This window comes from Xiphophorus couchianus, chromosome 20 (assembly GCF_001444195.1).
Source record: "Xiphophorus couchianus chromosome 20, X_couchianus-1.0, whole genome shotgun sequence".
In the NCBI taxonomy this organism is placed as follows: Eukaryota; Metazoa; Chordata; class Actinopteri; order Cyprinodontiformes; family Poeciliidae; genus Xiphophorus; species Xiphophorus couchianus.
Window position 1 is genome coordinate 25,345,981 of NC_040247.1, and position 25,474 is coordinate 25,371,454.

Consider the following 25,474-nt stretch of genomic DNA (forward strand, 5'->3'; position numbering starts at 1 on the left):
GTGGCCAAATTTCTATTTGTAAGTCTAAGATGTAATAAATTAAGTCTGACTGAGAGCTGGGGATCGAGTTGACAAATTATTTTTCACTGTTCCCTAATAATCTCTTCTTTGTTAAATTTCCATTCAGGCAGTAATTATTTTTCTGTTTAGTTTTGTGTGCAACAATGGCCCATAACTGCATGAACCTCTCTGTGTGTTAATTAAAAATTCAATGGGGCATCTATCGATGAAGCTGTATTATTTCAGTTTGTGAGGTTTAGACTTGAATTATTATGTATTATTAGCATTAATTTCTATGTTATGCCCCCCGTTGTGTCTGTGATCCTGGCCAGAGGTTTGTATTCTCTCATATGGGGATGAATCTTGTGTTCATTTTGAGTTTTTATTGCTGTTGAAGCACCATATTTTATTCAGTCAGTGGATTTAAAAACATTAGTAGATTGTCTGAATCTTTATTGTGGTCCTATGGTTATGTTTATATGTGCTCAGATATATATACTGTATATAGCCACACTAATATTTGGAAACCCTTTTGTCATCAAAATGGTACTCTCTCAATTTTGACAAACCTGAAACCAGCAACTTCTCAACAGAAACCCACAAAGTTTACCTTTTCAATAGAGTTGAGGTGTTTGAGGTTCAATGAACTCCAGCTTTTAATCAGCTTCCTTTATTTCAGAGTCAGCTCTTACCTGGGTGTGTGGTTAAGCCATCTAGACATCTATTTGCCATGAAGAATTTTATGGATTCTCCTTCTTCTTTGCTGCACTTGACATATAGGAAAGCAGAACACATACTGATACCGCCATGCATCAAAGTTGTTGGTTCAAAGTTTCTGCTTAACTCCTCCAAACATTTTTTTGTGTCATTGTAGCCAAATAGCTCATTTTTTTTCTTCAACTGACTGTAAAACGGTTCTCTGGATCCTTGACCAGACTGTGTGGTCAGCTGCTGCAAACGCTAGGCAAAGTGATTCTTTCTCACTAAAGTACAACTGTATGTTTCATTGTGAAATTATAATTTGTTCACAGTAAATTTCACAGAGTTAAATGTGAAGTAGTTTCAAAATTCATTGTCTCTTTCTCAGCTATTACAACAGATTGAGTATACTGTAATGCCCCCTGGTGTTGGTGGAAATTTCTAGCGTGAGTAGACGTCATCAATTTGGGTCTGGAAAGCTCCGCCCACCTCCTCTTCTCCAAGCAACAAGACAAACGAGACAAACGGTTGTGTAGGAATATAATTGATGACAACACTCCAGTCCGGTAGGTGGCGGTAAATGCACCTTAGGTTGGTTGCCATCCGCCAATAAAACAGAAAAGAAGAAGAAGACCGGCAGTGAAGACGCCATTTTTCTCCCACTGAAATGACTGGTAAGTTTCTTAGTGTAAGATAATAACGCAATTTTATGTTCTAATTTAAACAGCAATTGTTTTGGAAGAACGTTGTGTTTTAAGCCCTCGTTTGAGTGAACTTTAATGTTTTAATGCTAAGTTTAAAACCGCTAACCAGACCCACTGAATGCGTAGCTTAAAATGTGTCTCAACTATCTTAACCTTAAATACATATTCTAGCCATGTTATGTAGGTTGTTTGTTTGTTTTTTTGTTTGTTTTGTTTTTGTTTGTTTTTAAAGAAACATAACCACAGTTTCTTTGTTTGGTTAGTTGTTTTTGCTAGGTGAGTTTAAATATCAACATTTGACAGTCTTCTCCATACATAAGGTTTAGATTTTTTGATATGAGTTGTAGGTTAATAACTGATTTAACTTTTTCTTTTCACATGTTTATGATCTTATTTGGATTTTGTTTTCCTTCATACTCTTTGGATGTGCCTGATGTGCAAACTAACGCCAATCCAAGATACAAATAGTCTTTCCATCTCATCTTCATGTTGGTTTATAAAATTAAATGTGTCAGTTTCCTCATTAATTGCGCCTCTGTAATGTGAGTCATTTTGTACCAGTAAGTGGGATGTAGAGCTCCGTCCTCTTACGTCAGGGGACTCTCTTGTGCGCAGGTATTGTGACTAACAAAGCTGCGTCATCTGAAAAGCACTTTATTTATTTTTTTTACCAAATTACATGCATCTTGTCGTTCAGGTAAAAGATCGTGTCATGTGTATATTTGGATCTTCTGCTGCTGTCCTAGTCAGCATACTTCCATGTCCAGGATATATGTATTAAACATAACTCAGTCTAACTGTATCCCCACTGAGCAAAAACCCGATTTGAATGTAAAGAAAAACTGGCTTTACTTTCTGAGTTTAACAGTTGTCCAGTGGCCAGTGCCCTGCATCTTTGTCTCTGATTTCTAAGTTCTTAGTTGAAAATAAACCAAAGAAGCCCCTGAAGTTTGAGAGTTAAGGATCTCCAAGGAACCTTAAGTTCAACATCCAATAGGAATGAATGATGAATGGTCTGTATCATATTTTATCTGGTTATAGAGATAAAATTCAGAGAAATGCATTGTGAAGAATCTCCTGTTTCTTCTTATGTAATCAAAATCAATCAATAAGCTTCTAAAGTTTGTCATCTTGCTTTTAATCTTTAATTATCACACTAACATCATTTAAAATAAATACTACTGGTGAAAGGTGAAAAGATAAAGTACAATATAGATTAATTGTCACATTCATAATGTAGAAATGACCAAATGGAGATATGAACTAGCAACTAAATGTGATTTAAATGTTAGCTCTTGTGGCCAAATTAGCATCTAAAAGACAGTCCAGTCCTACCTGATCATCATCATTATCATCATTTTTGTTTCGGTTGAATTTGGGCAGGACTTAAAGGCTAAAAAAAAGGTCAAATTTACAACACAGTTTCTGGGTCAAGAACAATGATTGGCTGAAATAAAATAGCAGACATGAAACCATTGTTTTCATTTTACCCCAAAACCTGTGATATTAGTTATTTGTTTTTAACCAGCAGATAAAAATCATCTGTGGAATCAGTGGCCTACTTGTTCTCTCTGCTGAATTAGCCTACTTTGCCCTGCAGGCTTCATCCCACATAGATGACCCTCTTTTTTTTTTTTTCTTTTTTTTTTTTACACTTTCCTGCTGAGGCCTGCAGCTCCTCCTTCCCACACAGCACAGAACCCACGCAAAGTTGATTTCTTTATTTTTTATTTTTTTAATTTTGCCAGCTCTAGAGCTGGTGTGTGTGTGCAGAAGGATCCACATGGAGGAGCACATGCTGAAAGGTGCCAGGTGGACGCGCTCAGTGCCCACACAGGGATCCAAAGCTGGACATGGATACTGAAACAATATGGCGTCATGATGGAGCTCAAATAGGTCAGTAGGGAGGAGGTTCAGCGAAACTATTCTAAAATCAATTTTCTGATTAAAAAAAACAATTATAGCATACATTAACATCTCATCTTATGTAAAATACCGAATATTACTCTATAGAAAACACAGAATAAAAGTCAAAGTGATGATCTATGGTTCAACTTGATAAAATGAAAACTGAAGTTGACTTTCTGTACCATCAGCAAAGAAAAACTGAACATTTAACTTGACATGTAAACAGTTCATAGAAAAAGAGTACACAACAAAGAAAGCTAATTAGTCCCTAATGTTTTCTTTTAGATTTATTAAAGTAATTAAAGTAATTTCTGATACATTCACTATAAATCAACACCATAGAGAACACATAAATATCGCACATTCTTGGTGTGAAACAACATCATTTTGCATTTTCCATTTGTTTACATTCAAAAATGCATTGCGACAGTTCACATGGATGCAGTGTGGGCATATCTTCAGAAGAGTGAGCAAACAAGCAGGAAGTCAACAGCAACCACGTGTCCTAATAATAATGATATTAACAATAGTCCCATTGAACAGGAGCCGGCTGCCGTCTTGTGTGAAATACTCCTCTAATCTAGAAATGTCGGCCAAAAAACGCTTTCAGAGCAAGTTGCTTGTTTTGAAGAATCACGTGTAATAAATCACAACTTTGCGATATTTACAACATGTACTGTACATACATGTTTCTTAAAAAGTGCACTGCACCAATGAGCTACAGACATCTACTCAATACTATCCAAATATCATTGGTGAAGGTCTCAGCTCCACTGTTGCTTCGTGAAAAGTTTACGTAAAGTAATTTTTTTGCTATTTCTATCCAGTTTGACTCATTTTCTCAGTCATCACCCACAATTCTGTCAACATTTAGTCTTTTGAGCTTACTATGAATCAGGAAAAAAACTAAAACATACACTATATATAACTCTATGGCCAGTTTCTACAGTGCCTTGCATAAGTATTCATACCTGTTGAACCTTCTCATCTTTTGCCTCATTACAACTTAAAACCTTTTTGTGTTTCATTGTAATTTTACTCCACAGGATGGCTAAGTAGTGCATGATTGTGAACTGAAAAGAAAATGTTACATGGTTTTCAGAATTTTCTACAAATTTCTACCAAAAAAAATAATAAACCCACACCATGTTCCATCATGCGGATGGTTAATTCAGGGGGTGTTACTTGTTTTTCCTTCATTCTCCAGCCCAAACAACTGGATCTGTTCGTAAAACATTCTAACCATGTATTATTTTGGTTTTTATAATTTGGCACTCTTTTTTGTTGTTCTATGCGAGGCACTGTATTGGACAGAACAAAGTAGAGTAAAAAGAAGCAGTGATCAGCTAATCTGCAAGTTTCTGCAAGATGTTACACCATTAGTTAAAAACTAGGAAGAAAAGAAGTTGAAGTAATGTCAACTGCTGATGCAAATTTTTACATAACCCTGTTATATCTGTGCAAAACTGCAAAGCTTATTTTACACTTTTACTGTCTTGAGACATGATCTTCATCTCTAGACCAAATCCTTTAGCCTTCCTTTTTTAGGTTTATTCAAGTTTATGTGGCAGTGTTTTTTTCCTTGCTAAATGTTTCTTCTGCAAAATAGAAAGCAGGACTGGTATTGATTAGATTCGAAGAATATCCATGTATTCAAAGTGAACGAACATAAGATCATTTGAGTGGGAGAGCAGATCAGATCATTCTCTGGAGAAACCCATTCTTGGTTACAGTTACATAAAGACTTTTTGTGTGTAAATAAACCTCAGTATTTGACAAAGTAGGTACAAATAATACAGCCTCATTTACATGTGTGGAAGCTATGTGCTCCATTCTGACGACATCGTCCCGTTTCAACCTGTGCCTGAGGTGAGCGGAGCCGTGTTTAGCCGGGCCTTGCTGGTGGTTACATTTAAACGTCTCCCAGAGGTAAAAAATGTGCTCTTTGCATTTTTTACAGCGGCTCCTCGCTTCAGTGAAGTTCATGATGGAACGCACCTGCGACCTTATTCTGCTTTTTAATTATTCCAGCTGGACCCAAGGGTCTCGGCCTCAAAGGGCCTCGGCCAGGTGATGGTCTGTGCCTTCTCTTGCTTCCAGCCGCACCTGTCGGCTGGTTTTTCTGGTCTCCACCCAGGAGTTGTGGATCACCGTGCCCCCTGGGGACGGGTCCACCTGCAGCAGAGACACCACCCGTTTCTTCACTTTGGCACGAAGGGCACGGCGCAGTTTCTGTCGAGTGAAGGCATAGAGCAACGGGTGGGAGACAGTGGTGCCATAAGCAAGGGCCAGGAACCAGAGCCGCAGGCTGACCAGGACGTCACTGGGGCCAATGCTTAGTATGAGTATGTTGGTCACGGAAAGAGGAGCCCAACAGCCCAGGAAGGTCGTGATGATGATGAGGGACATCTTGAACACCCGTTTTTGTCGTTCTCGACGATCTCGATGGCGTCTCACTGCCCGACGCAGCGCTATTATCGCCGAGACAGAGGCCTGAACGCCCATTGTGGCCGGCAGGGCATTGGCAGCGCCGGCCTCAGAGGCGATGAGAGGAGCGGCGGAGGACTGGGCGGGGGGAGAGGTAGCTGTTGGGGTTGGAGACTGGGAAGGAATGAGTGGGGGGTGGCTGAGCTGTTTGGTACCATCTATGGTGCACTGATCCCCTGCTGCCTCTTCGTCGTTCCTCCTGAGTCCCACCTTCCTCTCTTTCTGTCTCTTGTGGCGCCCCCTTCTCCGCTGGCTCTTCCTCATGTGAGAGCCGATACGGATGTTCAGAGCCCTCAGTATTCTGGAGTAGGTGAACAACATGACCACCACGGTGACGAAGAAGATGGGCACCTGAAGTATGAGATGGTAATACATTCCCAGACCTGTGTAATAGCCCTGACCACCGACACATAGAAGGGTCCTGTTCCGCCATGCTGGCATAGCTGTTCCGCCAATACCAACTGAGGAGGTCACCTGACTTGTTTCCTCTGCTTCTGATGCACCGGACCACTGGACCTCCAAGAAAGGCATGAAAAACACTGCAACCGACGTGATCCAGACGGCAGTAAGGAGCAGCGCCGCTCTCCGTGTTGTCAGCAGCCTGTTGGCCGGACGCACCGAGATGTCGTAGCGGTCCAGGCTGATGACCAGGATGTTGATGGCTGTGGCGATGCTGGCGAATGTGACACAAGCCTCGTGGAAGCAGCAGAGCAAGGCCAGATTGGGTCCTGGCGGCAGCAGCACCATCACCAGAGTGAGCGGCACACACAGCAAGCACACCGCTATGTCCAACACGTGCAGATTGACCGTCACCATGTTGCTCACAGAGTCCACCAAATTAGACTGTGAGCAGTAGAGCACAAGCACCGTCAGGTTGCTGCTGAACCCCAGCACCAGCTCGAGCATGAGGAAGGCGGTGAGCGACACCTGGAAGCCCAGTGAGTACGGCATGTGCCAGGTCACACCACTGACCAGTGAGGCATCTCCTCCCTGATCCTGATGGGCCTCCGTAACCTCCAGGCCCGCTGGTATCCCCATCCAGTCAGTGGTGGCCGGGCCTGCGGTGTAGCTGTCAGACTCCATGACGACCCTTCAGTCCTTGTCGTGTGTTGTGTCTGTTCCCCTGCAGATTAGTTCCCATGATGCACCGGCCCGATCCTCCATGGTGAGGTGGTGAAAAACAGCGTGGCGACAGTTCTGGAGAGATGAGAACACAAAGCAGACCAATGAGAAACGGACTGTGTGGGACAGAATCCAAACGTCGTTCCCAAAGGGTCTGATCGTGGCTATGGACTCAAATGTCACAAGATGAGACTGTAACCAATGCATGTTGGCTAAGATATGTCAATCTCATGCATATGCACACAGATAAAACCCATCTCCTGCACAGAACAAATTCTGAATTATGCATCGATCAACATGCTGTCAATCAGTGTCACTGATTAGCATTTTGTCTTAGCCACAGATGGGATACTGTATGCATGTTAGCTGCTAGAACCACGGGCTGCTACAACACGCAGCACTGGATTTCAGGGGGCACAGCCAAACTGAACAAAGGGAAGTAATCAGCTGCACTCAGTTCATCAGCACTAACGACACTTTGAGCAAAAGATATAAAATTAGCCACAATTTGAGCTTTGCTGCCTGTGGAAGACAACACGGTTATATAAAGTCATCTGAATTTTAAGAGGAGCTAGGTCCTTGCTATAGTAATAGCAATATATAGTGTGTTTAAAGCGGCACACTAGAAACTTCACGGCAGAACTTACCCAATCATAGCGAGTTACTAAAACATAATTTAGCAGTTAAGGTGACATGTGCTGTACCATGTAGAAGTAAGTGACATCTCTTGATGCATATCTGTGTTTAAGTTTTTGTGACGGACTTACAAAAAGTATTACATAATTGTTAAGCGCAAGGAAGTCGAGGTTTTCTTCCATGATTCACCTGTATTTAGCTCCACCCATCTTCCCACCAACTCTGACCAGTTTCCTGTTTACCAAAGAAAACTGATGGTGTTAGGATGTAGGGCAGAGAATATTTATGCTGACCACAGAGCTTTCTTCCACATTTTCACCATGTCCCCAACATGGCTTTTTGGATTTATACTGTGATTACATTAAAAGTAGTTTCAGAGTAAAGGGGCTGAATACAAATGCCTCAGACCTTTCCTTTAAATATGTATAAAACAGGTATCTTTTTTCTTCCACTTCACAATTATGTGCTACTTGGTCTTGGTTTATAACATTTAGTCTTTGTAAAAGGCAAAGACGTTTGCGGTTGTAACATGTTATATGCCAAGAAATGTGGAAAAGAGAAAATACGATTTTTTTCCAAGGCAATGAAAAGCGATTATTTATAGCATTTCAGAGTTTAAACAGCATTGTGCATGCTATCAAGATCATCAAGACAAAATCTTTCTGTAGGAACTCTTTCTGTTCTCTTGCCATATTTTCCCCAGAATATACCCAACGCAGCTCAAGGTCTGCTGAACAGAATCATAGAGTTATTCTGGAAAGGGCAGGAAGAACATTATAGCAGAAGGAGTTTAATTATATCCTTGTTATCTCTGGCTCCTGAGCAGCCTGTCCCTCCTGCTATGATGTTGGCAGGATGGTGCTAGATTGCCTCAGATTAGTTGTAGATTTGCGCTGCTGCGCTGTGAACGGTTGCTTCCCTACAAGGTTGTGAATGGCCTGTTTTCTCTCTCAGGCCACTGATGATTCCTGGGGCTTTTGAAAATATCACAGAGCAGCTCAATTGGGTCAGTTGTTGATTGCTTAATGTTTTACTTTTATTATTTTAAGACTTGGCCACGGATCTTAAAAGGTTGGCCAAATACAGTTTTCACAGATGATTTAATTAGGATTTTCACAGCATTAGTGACAACAACACACTTTTAGATTAGAGCACATTTGATGAAGTCCAGCAGTTATTAATGGAGGGAATGTTGCACATTTAAAATGTTGAGATTATAAATAATTAGTCTTAGTACAGCTAAAATGTAAAAGCCAGTCATTCAGAACTTTATCACAGTGTAAACTGTAACATTATATTCAATTGAAAAAGATGAGTGAATGTAACTTGACTTGTTCAAGGTTTGGTAACATTCAATTAAACTGCAAAGTTCGGTGAATTTTTAGGTCTATAGTGAATTTTGAAGTTGACTAATTGAATAGGCTAAGTGGATTTAACATATTTGTTTCACACAGTTATACTAAGCACTTGATTTAAATAAGTTGAAGGCTTTTTGAGATAAAATAATTAAATTGAAGTAATGCGAAAGGGTATGTGACAGTGGGGATTGGCCATCCAAGTATGCTGCTGCCACCAGCAGCAGCAGGTAATTGAAGCACTTTGTATAAGGTGAAATGATAAACTCCAAAACATCATCAATGAAGTCACTTCATCAAGAATGAATTTGTATTTCAGAGGAGAAAAGCTAAGCTTTGAGGCATTTCCATTTGCATACATGAAACTGCACCATGAGTGTTGGGGTGCAACACAGCATATGATCGTTTGTTTTACTGAAACCATTTCTATATTTTGTTGAAGTTTGACCGGAGATGTGAGTAAAAAGCAGGAGCCAGGAACTGTTTGAATCAAATAATTTTATTTTCTGTTTTTTTTCTTCTTCTTCTTTAGTTTCACGTTATAATGTGCCTTCAGAAAGCTTTGGTTAACTACATATATAACCCCAAAAATAAGCTTTGACTGCTGTTTTTGTAATTACAACATACTCAGACTTATTAAGTCAACTCAAGTAACACTCACTAAAACTGCATAAGTAATTTGCCTATATTTTTGAAGTAAAGAGAACTAATCAGGTTTTACAGTACACACACAGATTTGGTGCATTTTCAAGGTAAGATGGAGTACTGAAATAAAACAAAAAACACAACTGAAAACAAAACCCAATCTAGAATAAAAACATAAAATGAAATCAAACTCCTTCAATTCATGACATATTTACTAACCTGCCTGCATCGATAGTCTGTAGGGATATTCCCTCCGACTGTGAAGCAATAATTCCTCTCCTGCTCACGATCCGTCATATATTGATACTTCATGACAGCCCACTCACCTGTGATATAAATGATGATCATCTCTAATAAAGTCCTGCGTGTCACTGCCTCAGCTCATCTCCATTCCCATAACCCCACAAGCACGCACTCTTATGAGCCTCCAAGATTACAATTTTGATCGCTGTCTCTTTCTATTTCGTCCACTGTCGGATTTGTTTGCCGCGCGCACCGTGCAGCCGCAACCAGCCGGGTCATTTTCCACGAGCTGCTTTCTGCTGGAGGCTTGTTTCTGTTGCAAAGGGAATCGTGTCTGCTCTACAGAGTCAATCTCCACAGAGGAGGAAGTGGCTTTATAGCATCTGTGATGGCTTTTGCTAGTTTACATACGTAGATCAACGGCAGTAAAATCCTTGGAAATCATGTTCATTCAAATAAATTTCTCCCGCTTTTTTGACATTGACTTCTGCGGGAATTTATCTTTCAACCATTTGTGGTATTAGTTGCATTGAGTAAATAGGATCACGTCAGCACGATCAAATCAAATCGCATTTTGCTTTTGAAACCATCCAAAGAAAAACTAGGTCACCTGGAGTGCTGCTGTCACCATCCCTAAGATTGAAATCGCTTTGTGTTTCTTTGATGCTAATAGTCGTATAGATGGAGTAGGTGTGGCTATTTTAATGTGGTTCCACAAACGTATTTATGTGAATATAAAATTGGAATAGCATCGACAGGCATGTTAAGAAAAACCGGACAAATCAGACATTGTTTGAAACATCACGTACCTTATGACATCTCAGTCTTACCTCTTGTCACATTGGCATTATTTTTGAACTTTGGTAGCTATTCTGGAATATTTACAACTCTGACAAAACCGTTTTTAACCCCCAGGAACACTTTTCTGCAGATCTTTGCCAATATGCATTAAAACTCAGGTAATAGGTAATTAAAACATTGGTGTTAATTATTTAAAACTCTAGAATTAGCTCTGTGGAACTGTTAGAACAGTGATTTGGTACTCTAGGAATAATTTTTTGGAACTCTATTAATAGCTATTTGGAACTTGGAGAACAGGTTTTTTGGAAGTTTTGGGAATATGTATTTGAAACTCTGGGAATGACTCCATGAATCTTTCAGAATAGCTATTTGAAACATTGGTAAACAGTATTTGAATATTGGGAATAGATATTTTGACCTGTGGAATTGACAATCTTGAACTTTGATCATTTGGCATTTTAGGAATAGCTATTTGAAAATGGGGGTAACTATTTGGAACTCCGGATTAGCTATTAGAAACTCTGGAAATGGCTATTTGGAAAATTAGAAATAGTCATATGAGACTCAGAAAATGGATTTGGGTCACTGAGAATACAAATCACCGGTGGAGCGCTCTGCATAAGTTTGCACATCATTTGTTTTGAGGAGTTGTAGCTGACAAGATATAAACATGCATGTTTTGGTGGAAATTATTTGTATTTAGTATTACAACATTTTAACGTTAGGTTTTATATTTTCAAAACAGCACAATGTTAATATTTGCTAATTATAGGAGAAAAAAACATGAATTCTCTCGTAATCTCGATTTGCTTATTTTTGTGTTTAGATCTAAAGTGAGAAAATAGAAATCACATAATATGGGTAAAGTTATGTTGAATAATGATCTTGAATCTAGTTGAGGGATACATTTATTTTTCTGTGATATATGAGGGCAAAATCAAAAGTTTCAGCCAAAATAGGCGTTTTTCCTCAGTGCATGGACAGGACAGATAATCAATAATAACAACGACCAAATTTATAACGATCCCTAAGAATTCCACAGGCTTTATTTTATTACAAAAGTGACTCCGGATGTCCAAGTTTAAATCACAGAGTCCACTGTAGGATTTGAATCCAAACAGCTAAAACTAGTGTAAAATGTAAAGGGCTTCCTTGATGGCTTTTTCTTCAAAGTTATCTAATTCTGAGAGCGCAGCAGCTCAACTGAGAACAGGCTAAAAGCCAACATTTAAAATACACTCATCGCTGATTAGGGGGGTGGTGACTAATTGCACCCGCAGGAAGCTGCGATTTAGAGCAATTTCAGTCGCAGCCTCTTTTCATCTGAGCTGGCGAGTGAAAGTTGCTAAATCAAGTGTTTAAAACACTGATGACAAAACACCACAGAAGAGCATAAAGTCCCTAACGCACACGTCTACGCACATCTGCAGAACAGCAACGAAATGTTCAGTCGACAGATGGACTCGGTTTTCAGCCGTCCTTTGTTGCTCCAGCAACGGCACCAGAGATCTCACTAACGAGAACAAAGGTGATATGACACTGGAAGTGAGTTTTGTCATGACAACATGCTTGCTTCTGCGTCTTAACTACAAAACAAGAAGCAATAAAAGGTCCAGAACTATTTTTGTTGTGTGGACAGTAAAATAATGCTCTTCCCAGAATCGATTGAGAAATCAAAGGTACGCATTTGAAGTTTAATTGTTTATCACCTAAAATGGATTTCAAATTTATCACAATATTTTGTGGCACTTTGGTGCAGTTATAATGTCAATAAGAACTATTTATTACTTCTTTGCTTTAGTTAACTGACTGCATGGCACAACAGTTTAAGCCCCTCAAACACAAAGGTTGCTCTTGAAAAATATTCAAGAGCAACCTTGAAAAACATTCCCATTTGTAATACGCTTCACTTCTTTATGACTAGGGCACCAGTCATAAAGAAGTGTGATTTGTATCATTAAACCGCTAACCATAATTGCATTTAATCAAATTTTCTATTTATTAAAATGTACAATCCCGACAATACAGACAGTTTTGGGGGCTCTTAAACATCATTAATTGGAAGTTATCATGAGTACAATAAATCACATTTCTTATCATAAGACATTTATCATGTTAAATGATGACCGATACCATAAATGCCCACCCCTAATCTGAAATACCACTAAACAGCATTAAAGCTAGCGCTAACATAAGAGTTACAAAGGGTTGGGGTACATTTTAAAAGAGCAGTGTCGACTGCCATTTAAGTTTTGGTTTTAATGGCGCGAAATAAGCCGTGGCAAGTCAAAGAGAGAGGAAAACTGCTGAAGGAACAAATGAAAAACGTTCAAGGGTGAGATGAGACGGGCACGCTCAGAAATGACGGTGCGCAGAAGTCGGCCCCGCAGCTGGCCTCGCCGCCTCACGCTCCCAGCCGGCGTGATGGGGAGCAGGCTGATTGCCACCAGAGGCTTCAGATGAACACAGGATAGAAATGGAAATGCTCACCATCGGTGAAGCAGAGGATTCTCATTTGGAAAGGGGCGCGCAGCACCTGAAAGTAGGCTACCCGAAACACCGGAGAGAAAATTTTAGACAAGGGCGGGGAGTAAAAGATGCCGAATGAAGGCAGGAAGCGGAGAAGCGGGAAGAAACAGCTAGTGCTCGTAAACAAGCTGTCCCAGAGAGCAGAGGTGGCAGTTTTTTCCACTCTGAAGTCTTACATCAGCCTTCCTCTACAGCAGCTCATGGTTTCCTGGTCGCCAGCGGCCCCCAGAAGGCTGCTTCGGTCTCTAAAGGCTCATGATTGCCTGAGTGAAACGCTGCATGATTACCGGGCTACATACTCAAGGTACATTAAGGAGCAAAGGTGGAAAGATATTCCCAATCTTAAAATCACAGCAGCAGAGCAATCTGATCACCGAAGGATTGCGCCGAGTCCTACTCATTTTCACCTTCCTACAATAATGGCCTCGGTCATTTTTTTCGCCAAAAGTTTAGAAAGGTGACGTTGTGATATGTTGGTTTTCCTGCAGAGATCATTGGATTGGCTGTTCCAGATTTATTTTTTAAAGTTTATTTCTAGGAGATTTGTAGCTCTAGTGTGATCTCAACCCGCTGCTCTTTAGGCAAAAGTACAGTCCAGTTACTATTTTTAAAAGCACCACCGTCTAATTAAAGGGCTGCTCATGTGGCACGCACATCAGCCGGTGTGACGCTTGCTGAAAAGCCTGACCCTGGAGAGGAAAGAGCTTTGAATGTTCTCAATCTTTAAAAAAAAAAAAAAAAAAAAAGTCCAATTAGACTGAATCTTTGAGGTTAGCTCTCTGCAGACAGATCATTTTCTATATGCAGATAAAAGTCTTGGCAGAGAACAGCATGGCCACTCTTGCTAACTAGCTGAGTGTCAAAAGCAGGAAAGTGTACAAGTCGTTGCATTTCTGGACGTAATTTATCTATTTAAGTCACCACAAGTGGAAGAGGATCACCAACGACTCCTCCAGGTGATTGAAACCGGGAATATTTCCAAGATTTGAAGAAACCAATAATGGGAACAAGAACAGTCTGTAAATGATCTGCCTTTTTAGGCACTAATTTTGTCATTTCTCATATGTAATTTGACAGATTTGCACCTGTATACACCTGGGGAAGTGTGTCTGCAGCTAGACATGATCGATGTTGTTTTCCTCCCTGGGCGCCATCATTTCAGAGAGCAGCATTAGCACTCAAATAAAAAATAGTTAGTTCTGTTCTGCTTGTTTGCCGGTCAGATCAAGTAGAGACTAGAAACCAAAGAGAGCGCTCCACCAGCGTCAGGTCAGTGATGCTGAAGTTGGTATCTGATTGAGAGGTTCCAACTTGGCTCTGTTCTAGGGACATTTTACTGTTTTTATTGGAATCTGAACTACATTTGAACGCCTCATGTTCATTATCTAAAAATACTTGGACTGCTACCACTGAAACTAAGTTCCTCTATACTCAAGTTGAGATGTTTGAAATCTAATAAGAAATTCTGGTTTTGACAACACAAAACAACCGAGGTTTCTAGTTTTCTCAAAAGTGCCATTAAAACTTTTCCTGTGCTATTTTTTAAGCATGTGTGTTGTAATTGGAATATATGGATTGATTAAACCTGAATTAGTCAGCCGTAGACCCAGATTCTTTACAAGATGATATTTGAAAAACCATTTTTGTAGAAACAGTCAACCTTGATGTTTCTTTTTTTGTTATTATTTTATTTTGTCATGGTCATTTTGAAGTATACAAACATATTTAAAATTTCTACAATTATTTATTGGAATCAAGGAGCTTAAAATGATGTTGGTAGGAGTACGCTTTTTTACATTTATTCCTTCAATGTCTCTTTAGGGGGACTGTATGAACCTGTCAGGAAGTTGTAAATACATTTTGAAGTGCCGTTTTTTTTTTTTATAACAAGTAAATAAAAATTCATTGGTTTTGATTATACTTCAACACTGTTTTATCATTACCAACCAGAAACAAACTCTTGCTTTTGTATATTTCTGCTCTGGGAAATATTAAGACCCACTGCACTGAACCCCATTGAAAACTTCCTGGTTATTCCACCAAATATGAACTCTTTCTAAGTTAAAACATTAGTTTTGTTGTTCCTAAATCAGTATGAACTTGTTTTCTTTGCATTATTTGAGGCCTGAAAGCGCTGCATCTTTTTCATTATTTTGACCATTTCTCATTTTCTGCAAATAAATACTAAATGTTTTTTTCTTGGAATTTTGGAGACATTTTGTCAGTAGTTCATAGAATAAAAGAACGATGTTCATTTTACTCAAACATTTACCTATACAGAGTAAAATCAGAGAAACTAATCATTTTAAGTGGTCTCTTTTTTTTTTTCCACAGCTGCATCTTGCGTAACCTTTTCACTACAGCTTAAATTTAACATGAAATCACTATTTAGAGCATCAAACTGAACCCTAAAAGTTTTACTGTGTTGGAATCTCAGATTTTAAATTGAGTCAATGGTCACCAATGCTGCCCCTTTTCCAAACAGACGCATCAAAAACATAATTTCTGCCACACCAACTAAACTTCTGAACATCGTGTCACAGTAATGTGACAGTATAGTTCATTCAGTTCAATATACACACACCACCAGAGACTCAGATTTACAGATAAAATCACAAATGTAGAGTAGCACCACTTTCCACACACATCTGATCCGCGGTGCTTTTCCCCTCCAGTGTGTGGAACCCGAAAGTGTGAGACAAGAGAACGCCTGGCATGTATAATTGAACAGCTTTGGACACATTGGCTTCTCCCAGAGGCGGCAGCTCAAAGATTAAAAAGATGAATGGCAGCGGAGATAATCTTGCTTTTCCTGCGTGACATGCTGATGTAACAGGTTGTCAAAATGACAGAGCTAGTAATGAGAGATAAAGAAGGGATACATGAATGGAGGATCCGTCAAGGAGCGGGGTTATTTTGAGGAATTTGGTTGGAAATAGAAACGCTGCGAATCACAGAACAAAAAGATCACGGTTGAATAATAACGGTAACAATAACAAGATGTGTAAAGTATGCGCTCAGTGACAACTGAGCCAATCATATCCTCCTCATGATTCTGTTCATTGTGACTTGAATACCTTAAAACTAAAGACAATTTTTGCATCAGAAAGCGTAGTCTTTCCCTGCGGTTGCTTTTGGAACCTGGAAAGTTTTTCATGATCCCTGTATCTTACAGGAACGCTGCAAGAACTGTAGACCAAAACGTGTGATGAATGAGGCAGACACACACTGTGAGAGATCAAACATGCAGTGCCGTGCAAAAATATTTACATCCCATTAACTTTTACATAAACTATACGACAGACCAACAAATCTACAGTGCATCTAGGAAGTATCTGCAGCCCTTCATTTTTTAACATTGTGTTATATTACTGCATTATTCCAAGTTTTATTAAATTCACTTCTTTCCTCAACATCATAAACACTTTGACAATGCTGACAATGTTTTTTGAGATTTTTGCTAATTGATCAAAAACAGAAAACCAGTAAATCACGTCACAGCTTTTGCTTGACACTTTGTTTGATGGCAGCAATTAGAGCCTCAAATCTTTCTGAACACGGAGCCGCCAGCTTCCAGTCGCCTATCTTTATGCAGTTTGGCCACATTTTCTTTCTATTTCTCCTCCAGCTCCATCAGGTTGGATGGGAAAAATATGTTGGACATTTTCAGATCTTTTCAGTGATCAATTGGATTCAAGCCCTGGCCACTCCAGTCCGGTAAGCTTCATACCGACTGGTACCTTTTATTAATGAACAGCTTTGGTCTGGTCACATGAATAAAACATTATAAAGCACTCACTCTGCCTTCTGGAGAGTGAGTTTGGCGAGAAATTGTGCTTTTTTTCCCCTCTGGTGTTCTGTGTTGCAAATGAAAACAGAAAAAAAAACAAGATTTAATGAGCATCTTTAGGAGGATTTCTTCTGTCTGCCAAGCCCTCGCAGGCATTTTTAAACAATTTGTTCTGAATGATCCTAGAAAAACTGTCTGTAATACTGTGGTTTACACAAAATGAGGCCAAGTTCCACTTTTACAAATCCTTTTTTTTTTGTTACTCCAGTTTGACCCTTCCCCAAAAATCATCTACAGTTCTGTCATTACAGAACTATAACAAATGGTTAAATTACGAACAAAAACAAGGCAGTCACGAGAGAGTGATCTGCCAATTTCTAATTCGATGCCAATTACAGCATAAAGCACAAAAACTACTGCCTACAGAGCCCTGCGGGGTACAGCTGCACCAGTAAAGTAAACCTTCTGCATACAGAGGCTGAGCACGCTGCTTGAGTCTGTATGTTTATTGGAGACAGTGATTTAAACAGCTTTCATTGTCAACCACACGGTGTGTCATGCACAAACGAAATGTGTGCTGTTTCTTGAGGAAAGATTTGTTTTAGACGTGTCCCTACGTAACACGGGTCCGTTAAGAAAAGCTGTGATTTACACATTAAAGCTGCATGTAGACCTCATTTAGACAGGAGTCAATAAAAACTCTATTATTAGTGGGTTGGTCTAAGACGGAGCTTAAAATCCACAAAAAAAAAAACTCTGCAAAAACACCAAGAAGCAAAACTCTAAAACAGCTTCATTTGATTTGGCATTAGAAAATAAACTATGAACCAAGCAAAGTAGCAAAAGTCCAAGATGATGAAAGCGTGAAAAGCCCAGCACCCACCGAAGTCTCACTCTGCTGTAGCAGCCTGAATAACCAGCCAACTAAAATACGTTTTACAAAGCCTGTAATGGTTTCTGTGATTCCTCTGACTTTGTTTTTAAAGACCTCGCTGGTACTGAAAATAGCTAACTTTGAGCTCGCTTCCCATGGTAACAACTTCCAACCCAACGAGTGCGGCGGCTGCTGTGGTGCATTCACTGATCGTAATATTTTTATTGTTTTTTTTACTCTTTTCTTTTAGTCCAGCTGAAAACCGCCCAAAAGCGGTCAACAGATGTCACTGCATCTCTTACGTTAAGTAGAAAAGAGAAGGCTTTCTGATCATGCATGTCTCTAAAGAGTCATTACAGATGGAAACAACTGTGAGGAGGAAGGATCTCCTGTAGAGGGTTGTGCTGCAGTGGGTTAGCAGTGGCCTCTGACTGAAGACGCTGTGTTGTGGAGTTACTGTATTAGGAAGTCTGTTATTAATTATTTTTCTTCTTCCCACGATTAGCTCTAAAACGGATCAGAACAGAGCTCAGGTTTCTCCTGAGCTTAAGCTTTTTTTAGTCACTGGGTCCCATGTTGCTACGCTAGCTGATGACGTCAGAGGAGATTACACTCTAAACAACAGACTTTCAAAATATAAAGATTTAAGGACATAAACTAAGCAGGCAACATACACACCTTCCATTAACACATGAACATATTTTTGGCACTAATGGAATCCCTACAAATACATAAGCACACAGCATATAGATGCAACATATGCCATTTAAAGCGTCACTTTCCTAAAATAATGGCCTAAATCTTTTTTTTGCCACGTTTTTTTATTTTTTTCATCTAGATAGATAGATGTTTACATTTACATTTTTGACACTAATGGAACCCCACATTAAACTTCACCAGTACAGTCTGTTGTCCAGGGAGACGGCAAATTTGCAGCTTCTAAAATCTACACTCTTCTCCTTTTCACATTAAAAATACGACAACCGCAAATGTATTTAACTGTCTGTACTGATGTTTTCTTTTTAAGTTATTTATCGCATATAGAAAAACGTATCAACTTCAATAATAAATAGCCATTTTAACTGTTTATTATAATAATCCTCCACATTAGTAGGAGTTTAAGTGTCATAAAGCTCCCCTCATTAGCACAGTCACTCCTGCAGTACGAAATGTTAAGTAAACAAGGAGGCATTCATTAAATACCTCCACTTTTCTCTTCATCCGAGGGCTGACATGCCGTGTTTATGTTCAAATACGCTCATCTTCATTATGATGCAAAGTTATTCAAAGAGGCTCCCTAAAATCCTATCAAGCTGTCAAATCAATCAAGGGAAGCTGTCATGACAATGAAATTTCTGTCATCTTCTGTCGCTGAAAGCGTCCAGTGTGGCATAATTTGCGGGGTTTAATTTAATGGTCAGATGTAATTAAAGATGGTTCCAGGTGCAACTTGTGGATTATGAATAAATCAGAACATGCAGTCACTTGTTCACGTGTTTGGCCTGGTAAAACCTGACCTCGTGGATTCCATTAATTTTTTTTTTGTGTAAAAAAAACAAAACAAAAAAACGTTGACCTCCATCACCTGCTGCAGCAGCGTGGGCACAAAGCAAGTAGAGCAATGAGTCTCATATGAAGGTATTTTTGGTCCAAATACTTTGGTGCAGTGAAAAATACACTTAATTTTTTACTACATTTAAGATCTTTAATTTCCTGTAGTTTATCTGTGAAGGTCTAGCAGTAGTTTTGTGTCTGCGAGTCATAAATATTCATAATTTATTTTGTTTCCTCTCCCACCCCCAACATAGGTATGTGTCATTTGTTCTGGGTCATTTGGGGGCAAAAATGTAAAAGTGTAACTTTTTTAATATATATAATAAATACAATTTGTGGACTTTTTATTTAAGAATTTGAAGAGGTGCAACTACTGTATGTCGAATGTAAAATTGCAAAACTTCTCTATGATTTTTCTCTCTGACTTCAACTTCTCAGTCACAAATCTTTTTTCATGAAAAATACCTTCATACTCTCATCACATTACATGGATCAAACCTGAGAAGCAGCTGCAAAATGGATGAGCAACAAAAAAATAAAATAAAAGCAACATGAGAATATACAGCAAAAAGTGCTTGTGCAGAGAAGAATCAAGCTTATTGGAGAACTCGCTCCAGATCAGCCACCATGATGGAGACAAAATGTCAGTTAGATATTTGCAGGCCACTGCTCATCCTCAGCTCAATTGGCCCGAGAGAGAACAAAAACACACACACACACACACACACCTTCGACCACGCCACACACATAGCGGCGCATGCAGTGAGTAAGATGCTCTCCAAAGACTCCTGCTTATAGTCTACGCTAAATGGCTTTGTGGTGAAGCTGAAAGCAGAGATGATGAAAGTCAGGAGTGTAACACGGAGCTGTGAATGTTTGATACCAGGAGATGAGATGCGTCTAACAAATCAGCCACAGGTTCCTCGGGTCGGTTAGCTCTATTTCTGTCCTGCTCACACAGACCGGTCAACGCGCCTCCTGAGGGACGGAGTGTAGTCCTTGGACGTTTTGTGACTTTCCCAGTAAAACAGTCCTTTAAAAAGTGTTCATGCCTCATAAGCCTTTTTCCTTTTCTTTATATTACCAAACGAACGTCTCCGTGTTTTATTGGATTTCATGTGATAGACCAACACAAAGTAGACTATAACTGTGAGGAGGAAGGAAAAGGAAACAATAATGAGAAAAAGTATTTACCATCTTACGGATTTGTTTGTTTCCACAATGAAACAAATAAACTCATTTCTATATTAGTTCACGTGCACTTTGCACACAAAAACATTCATCTCCTCGAATGCTCCTTCCTGAATTGCAAGATGGCTACACATTGCCATGGTGCTTACACTTTGTATTGAAAGTTGCAATATGCAACTTTCTCAAAAGTTGCATATCTTTTAAAAATAAAAGATTTTTACATATTTGTTAAAACTGTCACCATGTTGTGATAGCATGAAACAGATAATCTGTGGGGGGAAAAAATCTTAACTTCTCTACCTCCTTCTTGAGCTACTATTGCCGTCTGAAGAAATTCACCGCTTCCAATAAAAAACGACCAATCGGAGTCAGGGGGGAGGGACTTAGTGCAGTCAATCATCCCCGTTTACGCATTGCTCATTGTGCTGAGAAACAACTTACCGTTGCAGGAAAACAGTTTATCTATTATCATTGGTGGTCATGCTAGCTAGCCTTAGCACTCACAACAGCATCTGTTCACAGATTGTCTCATAATATACTGTCCAGACATAGTCACAGTTTTAACAAATATCTACAAAACATTTATATATATATAAATGTATATATAAACTGTACTTGCTGCAGCTTTAATAGGTTCAACAGATGAATTTTGCACTTTCGGTCTTTTGGAGGTCCGCCGTTATTTTTATGCCCGATATATTTTTATTTTTACATAAAGTCAATCACTGACTCACTGTGTTGAGGTGTTGCCCTTATACCCGTCCTCAGATGCACTTACAGTTGACACAAAAGTTGTGGATCAACTTATCAGAAGCCTACAAAGCCGTGACATCATCATCTGGACTTTCTCATAGAAAGTTCTCCTTCCTCAGCGCTGTAGTCTTTTGTTGAACTGAGCCACTGAAAGAGATTTAATTTACTCTGTGTGCTGTTTGTTTTTGTATTCTGTAGAAAGTATGCCTGAACAGGTGCCTTTTTGTTTGTTTTGGTTCCTGTTAAAAGGGAGGGATTCTTTTCCACTGTCGCCGCTTGCTTGTTTAACCTGTGGAATTGTTCTGAAACAAATTACTCCATACAGTAGGCTGGGCTTGCTTAGACAAATCCTTTTTTTGTTTTTTACCAATTGACATTAATGACCAACTGAATTTGCGCTGCATTCTGGGTTATGAATGTGATTCCATGACTTTGCTTTTTCTTGCTTGTCAAGGCAGAAACTTCAACTGACAGTGCAACAGTGGAATATAAAATATGAAAATGCAGCACCAGTTACAGCTACAAAAAGCAGGCAGCACCTACGTTATCAGCCTACAGAGTTATGTCGTGACGCAGGCATTATTTATGCAACGTGTCTTATATGTATTAACAATAATCTGTGAGTACAATGTGGTCATCAGCAAGGACGGGTGTAGCTGTCCAGCGTACAAGCCTGATAAACTGGGTTAAATTTGAAAACACTGGATCAAGTTGGCCCTTCTATTAGCAGTTCAGGTGAGTAAAAAATATGTAATTTTCTGCTGCAGGTAGTGAGAAGCTGGAAAAAAAAATATTCAGAGGCATAAAGCTTTAAAAAACCCTCGAGAGCACCATGAGGGAGAGGATAAATAAGAAAAAAAATCAAGTAAAAGCATTTCTTTTACTAAGTTGTTTTTTTTTTTTTAAACTGCTCTCTCTTTTTCACATTTTGTTTGCATAAACCTTCAACTGACGATAAACAAGAGAAGATTATTTGGTCACATTTGTCGCGTCTGCCTTTCAGCCACTTTGCACCGAATAAAGCCAGATCCATTATTCAAGTAGACTTTCCAAATGCTAGCTTCAGGTTTGAGAGGAGAGCATCGGAGCTCTAAGTGTTGCTTCCCTGAATTATTCATCACACACATGAAATATGGAGCCGAAACAGCCGGCCGCTGAAAGGCAAGAGAGAGAAGGTGGACAGAAAGTTGTCCAGCAACAAATTGATGAGGCAAGTCAACTGAATGAGGATTAGAGGTCAGTTAATCAATCTGGCCGACTGGAATCAGTCACACACACACACACACACGCCGGCTTTCTGCCTTCAGTGTTTTCCTCCTTAATGTTGCAATCAAAACCCTCTGCAGCACAACAGAGCTCCTACCACACGCTTTCATCAAGGCTTCTCCCTTTTTCTTTCTTTGCTTATCTCCACCTCCACACCGTTACCAGCAACGCCTCCCTGCTCAGTCGCTCCTCTTGCTGCATCTCATGTAGTTTCTCTCCATCTTCTGTACATCCATCTCTTTAGTTCTTTTTTTTCTCCTCGTCATTTTCTTGTTTTTGCAAATAGTTTCGCATCAAAAACCGCACTATGTTGGACTTTCTGGGCGCTGATGTCTGTGTCATTTTCAGCCTGAGGGTGAATAATAAGCAGCGGTGGAAACATCCCAGCACCATTTAATTTACAGATTGTTCCCATACGTTTAAATGATGCCCTCTAAACGTTTTCCACATTTAATCCCAAATTGTATGTATTTTATTGGGATTCTGGGTGATTAGATCCAACACTGAAGAGTTGTGTGCTGGGTCCTGTGCGCTCCGAGCAACGACATTTTGTGGACAAATTCACAAGTGTGTCTTTGTGCAAAGACAATAAAGTAAGTCTTAAGTCTAAAAGCTCCTACTTATGAAGAGGAAGGAAAATAATTCATGGATATTCTTATTATTCTACAAACAAAAATCTGGATAGATTTTAATTGGATTTGTAAATTCATATTTGTCCCTCAGTCAAATACTTTTGGTGTTTGTTCAACTTTGCTGTTGTTATAAATCACTTGGACTTTCTGCTTTCATCCTCACCAATGATCAGTTTGAATGGCTAGAGCTGTAATTAATGAACAAGAAGAAAATGTTTCTTTCCAAATAAATAAATCCTTAAAATTAAAACAACTACTTTTGGTGGCAAGTGCCCCGGGATGTGTCCCCCACCAGTTTTGCACATCTCGAGACTGAAACCTTTGACTGTTCTTCTTCTCTGCCGAACAAGAAGACTGGTCATTTTAAATGGAGAAGCTCCATCCCAGTGTCCAGTCTTCTGCACCTTCAACAGCTTTTCTTTCAGGATGTTGAGCTTCTCTACATGGCAAACTACAAACAGGAAGTTGTTTGACTTTCTTCTATGACTTTCTTCTTGCCCACCTGCAGTAAACACCCAATAGCTGTCCTGTTACCAGACTCTCAAACCTGATCTGCACGGTTCTTCTAGTGACTGCGTTCGCTAGTTTACAGTTGTACCACTCTTTGTATTTTTCTTCTGTGAGATATCCAACACGTATCTCTAACCAAACTCTACTTTAAACTTCTCCACAAACTCTCTCTCCCAAGATCTCCTTGATCTCCATGATGCTAATCGCTCACTAATGTTCTCTAGTAAACCTCGGTTGTAGTAAGACAATAAGTTGCACATGAAATTGTATCCAGGTGTTTCAAAATCAGGGGTTCTCTTTTTGCCTTGTAGATATTCTTCTGTTGGTACATCAGATTCTGAAGCAAATAAAATGCATTGAGGTTTGTGTTTCTTAGGTATAAAGTTATGAAAAGTGGTGTGAATATTCAAGGATATTCACATCACTAATATTTCAATGACTTAAATGGATATGAAGTAAAGAAAGCAGGAAAATAAAAAGCTGGATGGCGTAATTGTTAGCATTTTGTTGGAAACAGGACATGAACAGATAGACACTAGGGGGCGGTAGAGCGCCTGCCCCCTTTTTCCCTGGACAAAATAAATCCCCTTCTGAAATCTTTTGGGGGGGTTTTTGTTTGTTTTTACTGTGTATAGTGTGTGTGGCCCAAGGTAGCATGTATGACTATAGATATGAAATAGATATATAAGCCTTTTTTTAAAAATCTGACATTAGTAACGCAGCTGGCAGTTCCTCCCACAGACCCCTCCTCCCCCTTGATCGCCTGTCCCCCAAAATGTCTGTGCACGCCACTGGAAGCAATTACTCGTAGTCAGCTACTTGTTGATGAACACGGTATAAAATCCGCCAAGCGTTCAGCCACAGTAATTAGCACACATAAACCTCATATGAAAACGATTTGAAACGGCGTTTTTTAAGTTCTGTTGGTTCGCGCAGTGAGACACAAACGCATCCAAGCGACCGGGCGCGCTCTGGTGAGCGCAGCAGCGAGATGTTTCCAGCAGCTGCAGCGGGAGGTTCCCCGAGGAGCGTGGGAGAAGCACAGCCTGTGTCAGGCACCCCACTCCCACAGACACAGCCCGAGGTTCCCAATAAAACCCAGATTCCAATGCAAAAAAAGATAAAATCAATAAAAAATCAATATGCGAGCAGGCTCTGTGCCGAGCGGCACGCAGAGCGATGCGCCGCTCTGGCAATGAGCACGCATCACGTAAACGATGAGAAGTTGAATGCAAATGTTGAAAGCGCTGTTTGTTCACGTTTTAGACACTTGAAAGCAAAAAGTCAGGACTGCGTAAAAGTTCACCAAATGCAATATGACAGAAAGAGCTTGACCACAATTATAGAATCATAAGAGGAAATCGCAGGTTTAAATGTTTTTATGAAGATTGGTGTCAACTATCACTATGCTACTTATTTTCATTTTTAAAAGAAATCGCAAACAAAGCATGAGATGTCTAGTTAGGGATGAAAATCATCTCACCTCCCGCGTCCGGACCGCGCGCTCAGTGATGCATGTCTGCAACCTGTGGGCTGCCTGGTTCGGAGAGTTGATGTGAAGCTGGATCCCGCCTCGGTCCTGCGGTGTTGTTTTTTTTGTTTTTGTTTTTTCAAGCAGCAGCAGCAGCAGCAGAACAAACAGCAGCCAAGCGACCCAATGAGAAACAGAAGAGCTACAGCATTGTCCGCAGGAAGAGCTCAGGCTCCTGCTGGATCCTCCGAGGACTCTATCAGCATGACTTTCACTGAGGAAGAGGTTCTACACCACATCTATG

General features: G+C 39.8%; 1 protein-coding gene and 1 long non-coding RNA gene across 3 annotated transcripts; one reads left to right on the forward strand and one right to left on the reverse strand.

The window, feature by feature from the left end:
• Positions 1–1,092: 1,092 nt before the first annotated feature.
• On the forward strand, positions 1,093–16,923 carry LOC114134861 (uncharacterized). 2 transcript variants are annotated; one of them, XR_003593485.1, is made up of 3 exons: positions 1,096–1,373; positions 3,152–3,299; positions 16,758–16,923. It is a non-coding gene; the product is annotated as an uncharacterized LOC114134861 (long non-coding RNA). The 2 variants fall into 2 exon arrangements; XR_003593484.1 differs by lacking the exon at positions 16,758–16,923 and having other exon boundaries at positions 1,093–1,373; positions 3,152–3,549.
• Positions 3,581–25,287, reverse strand: LOC114134860 (G-protein coupled receptor 22-like). The gene is made up of 2 exons (XM_028001710.1): positions 25,183–25,287; positions 3,581–6,995 (listed from the first exon to the last, which is right to left on the reverse strand). Exon 2 carries the CDS (start codon positions 6,879–6,881, stop codon positions 5,364–5,366), a length of 1,518 nt encoding a protein of 505 aa, XP_027857511.1. The 5' UTR covers positions 6,882–6,995; positions 25,183–25,287; the 3' UTR covers positions 3,581–5,363.
• Positions 25,288–25,474: the final 187 nt, after the last annotated feature.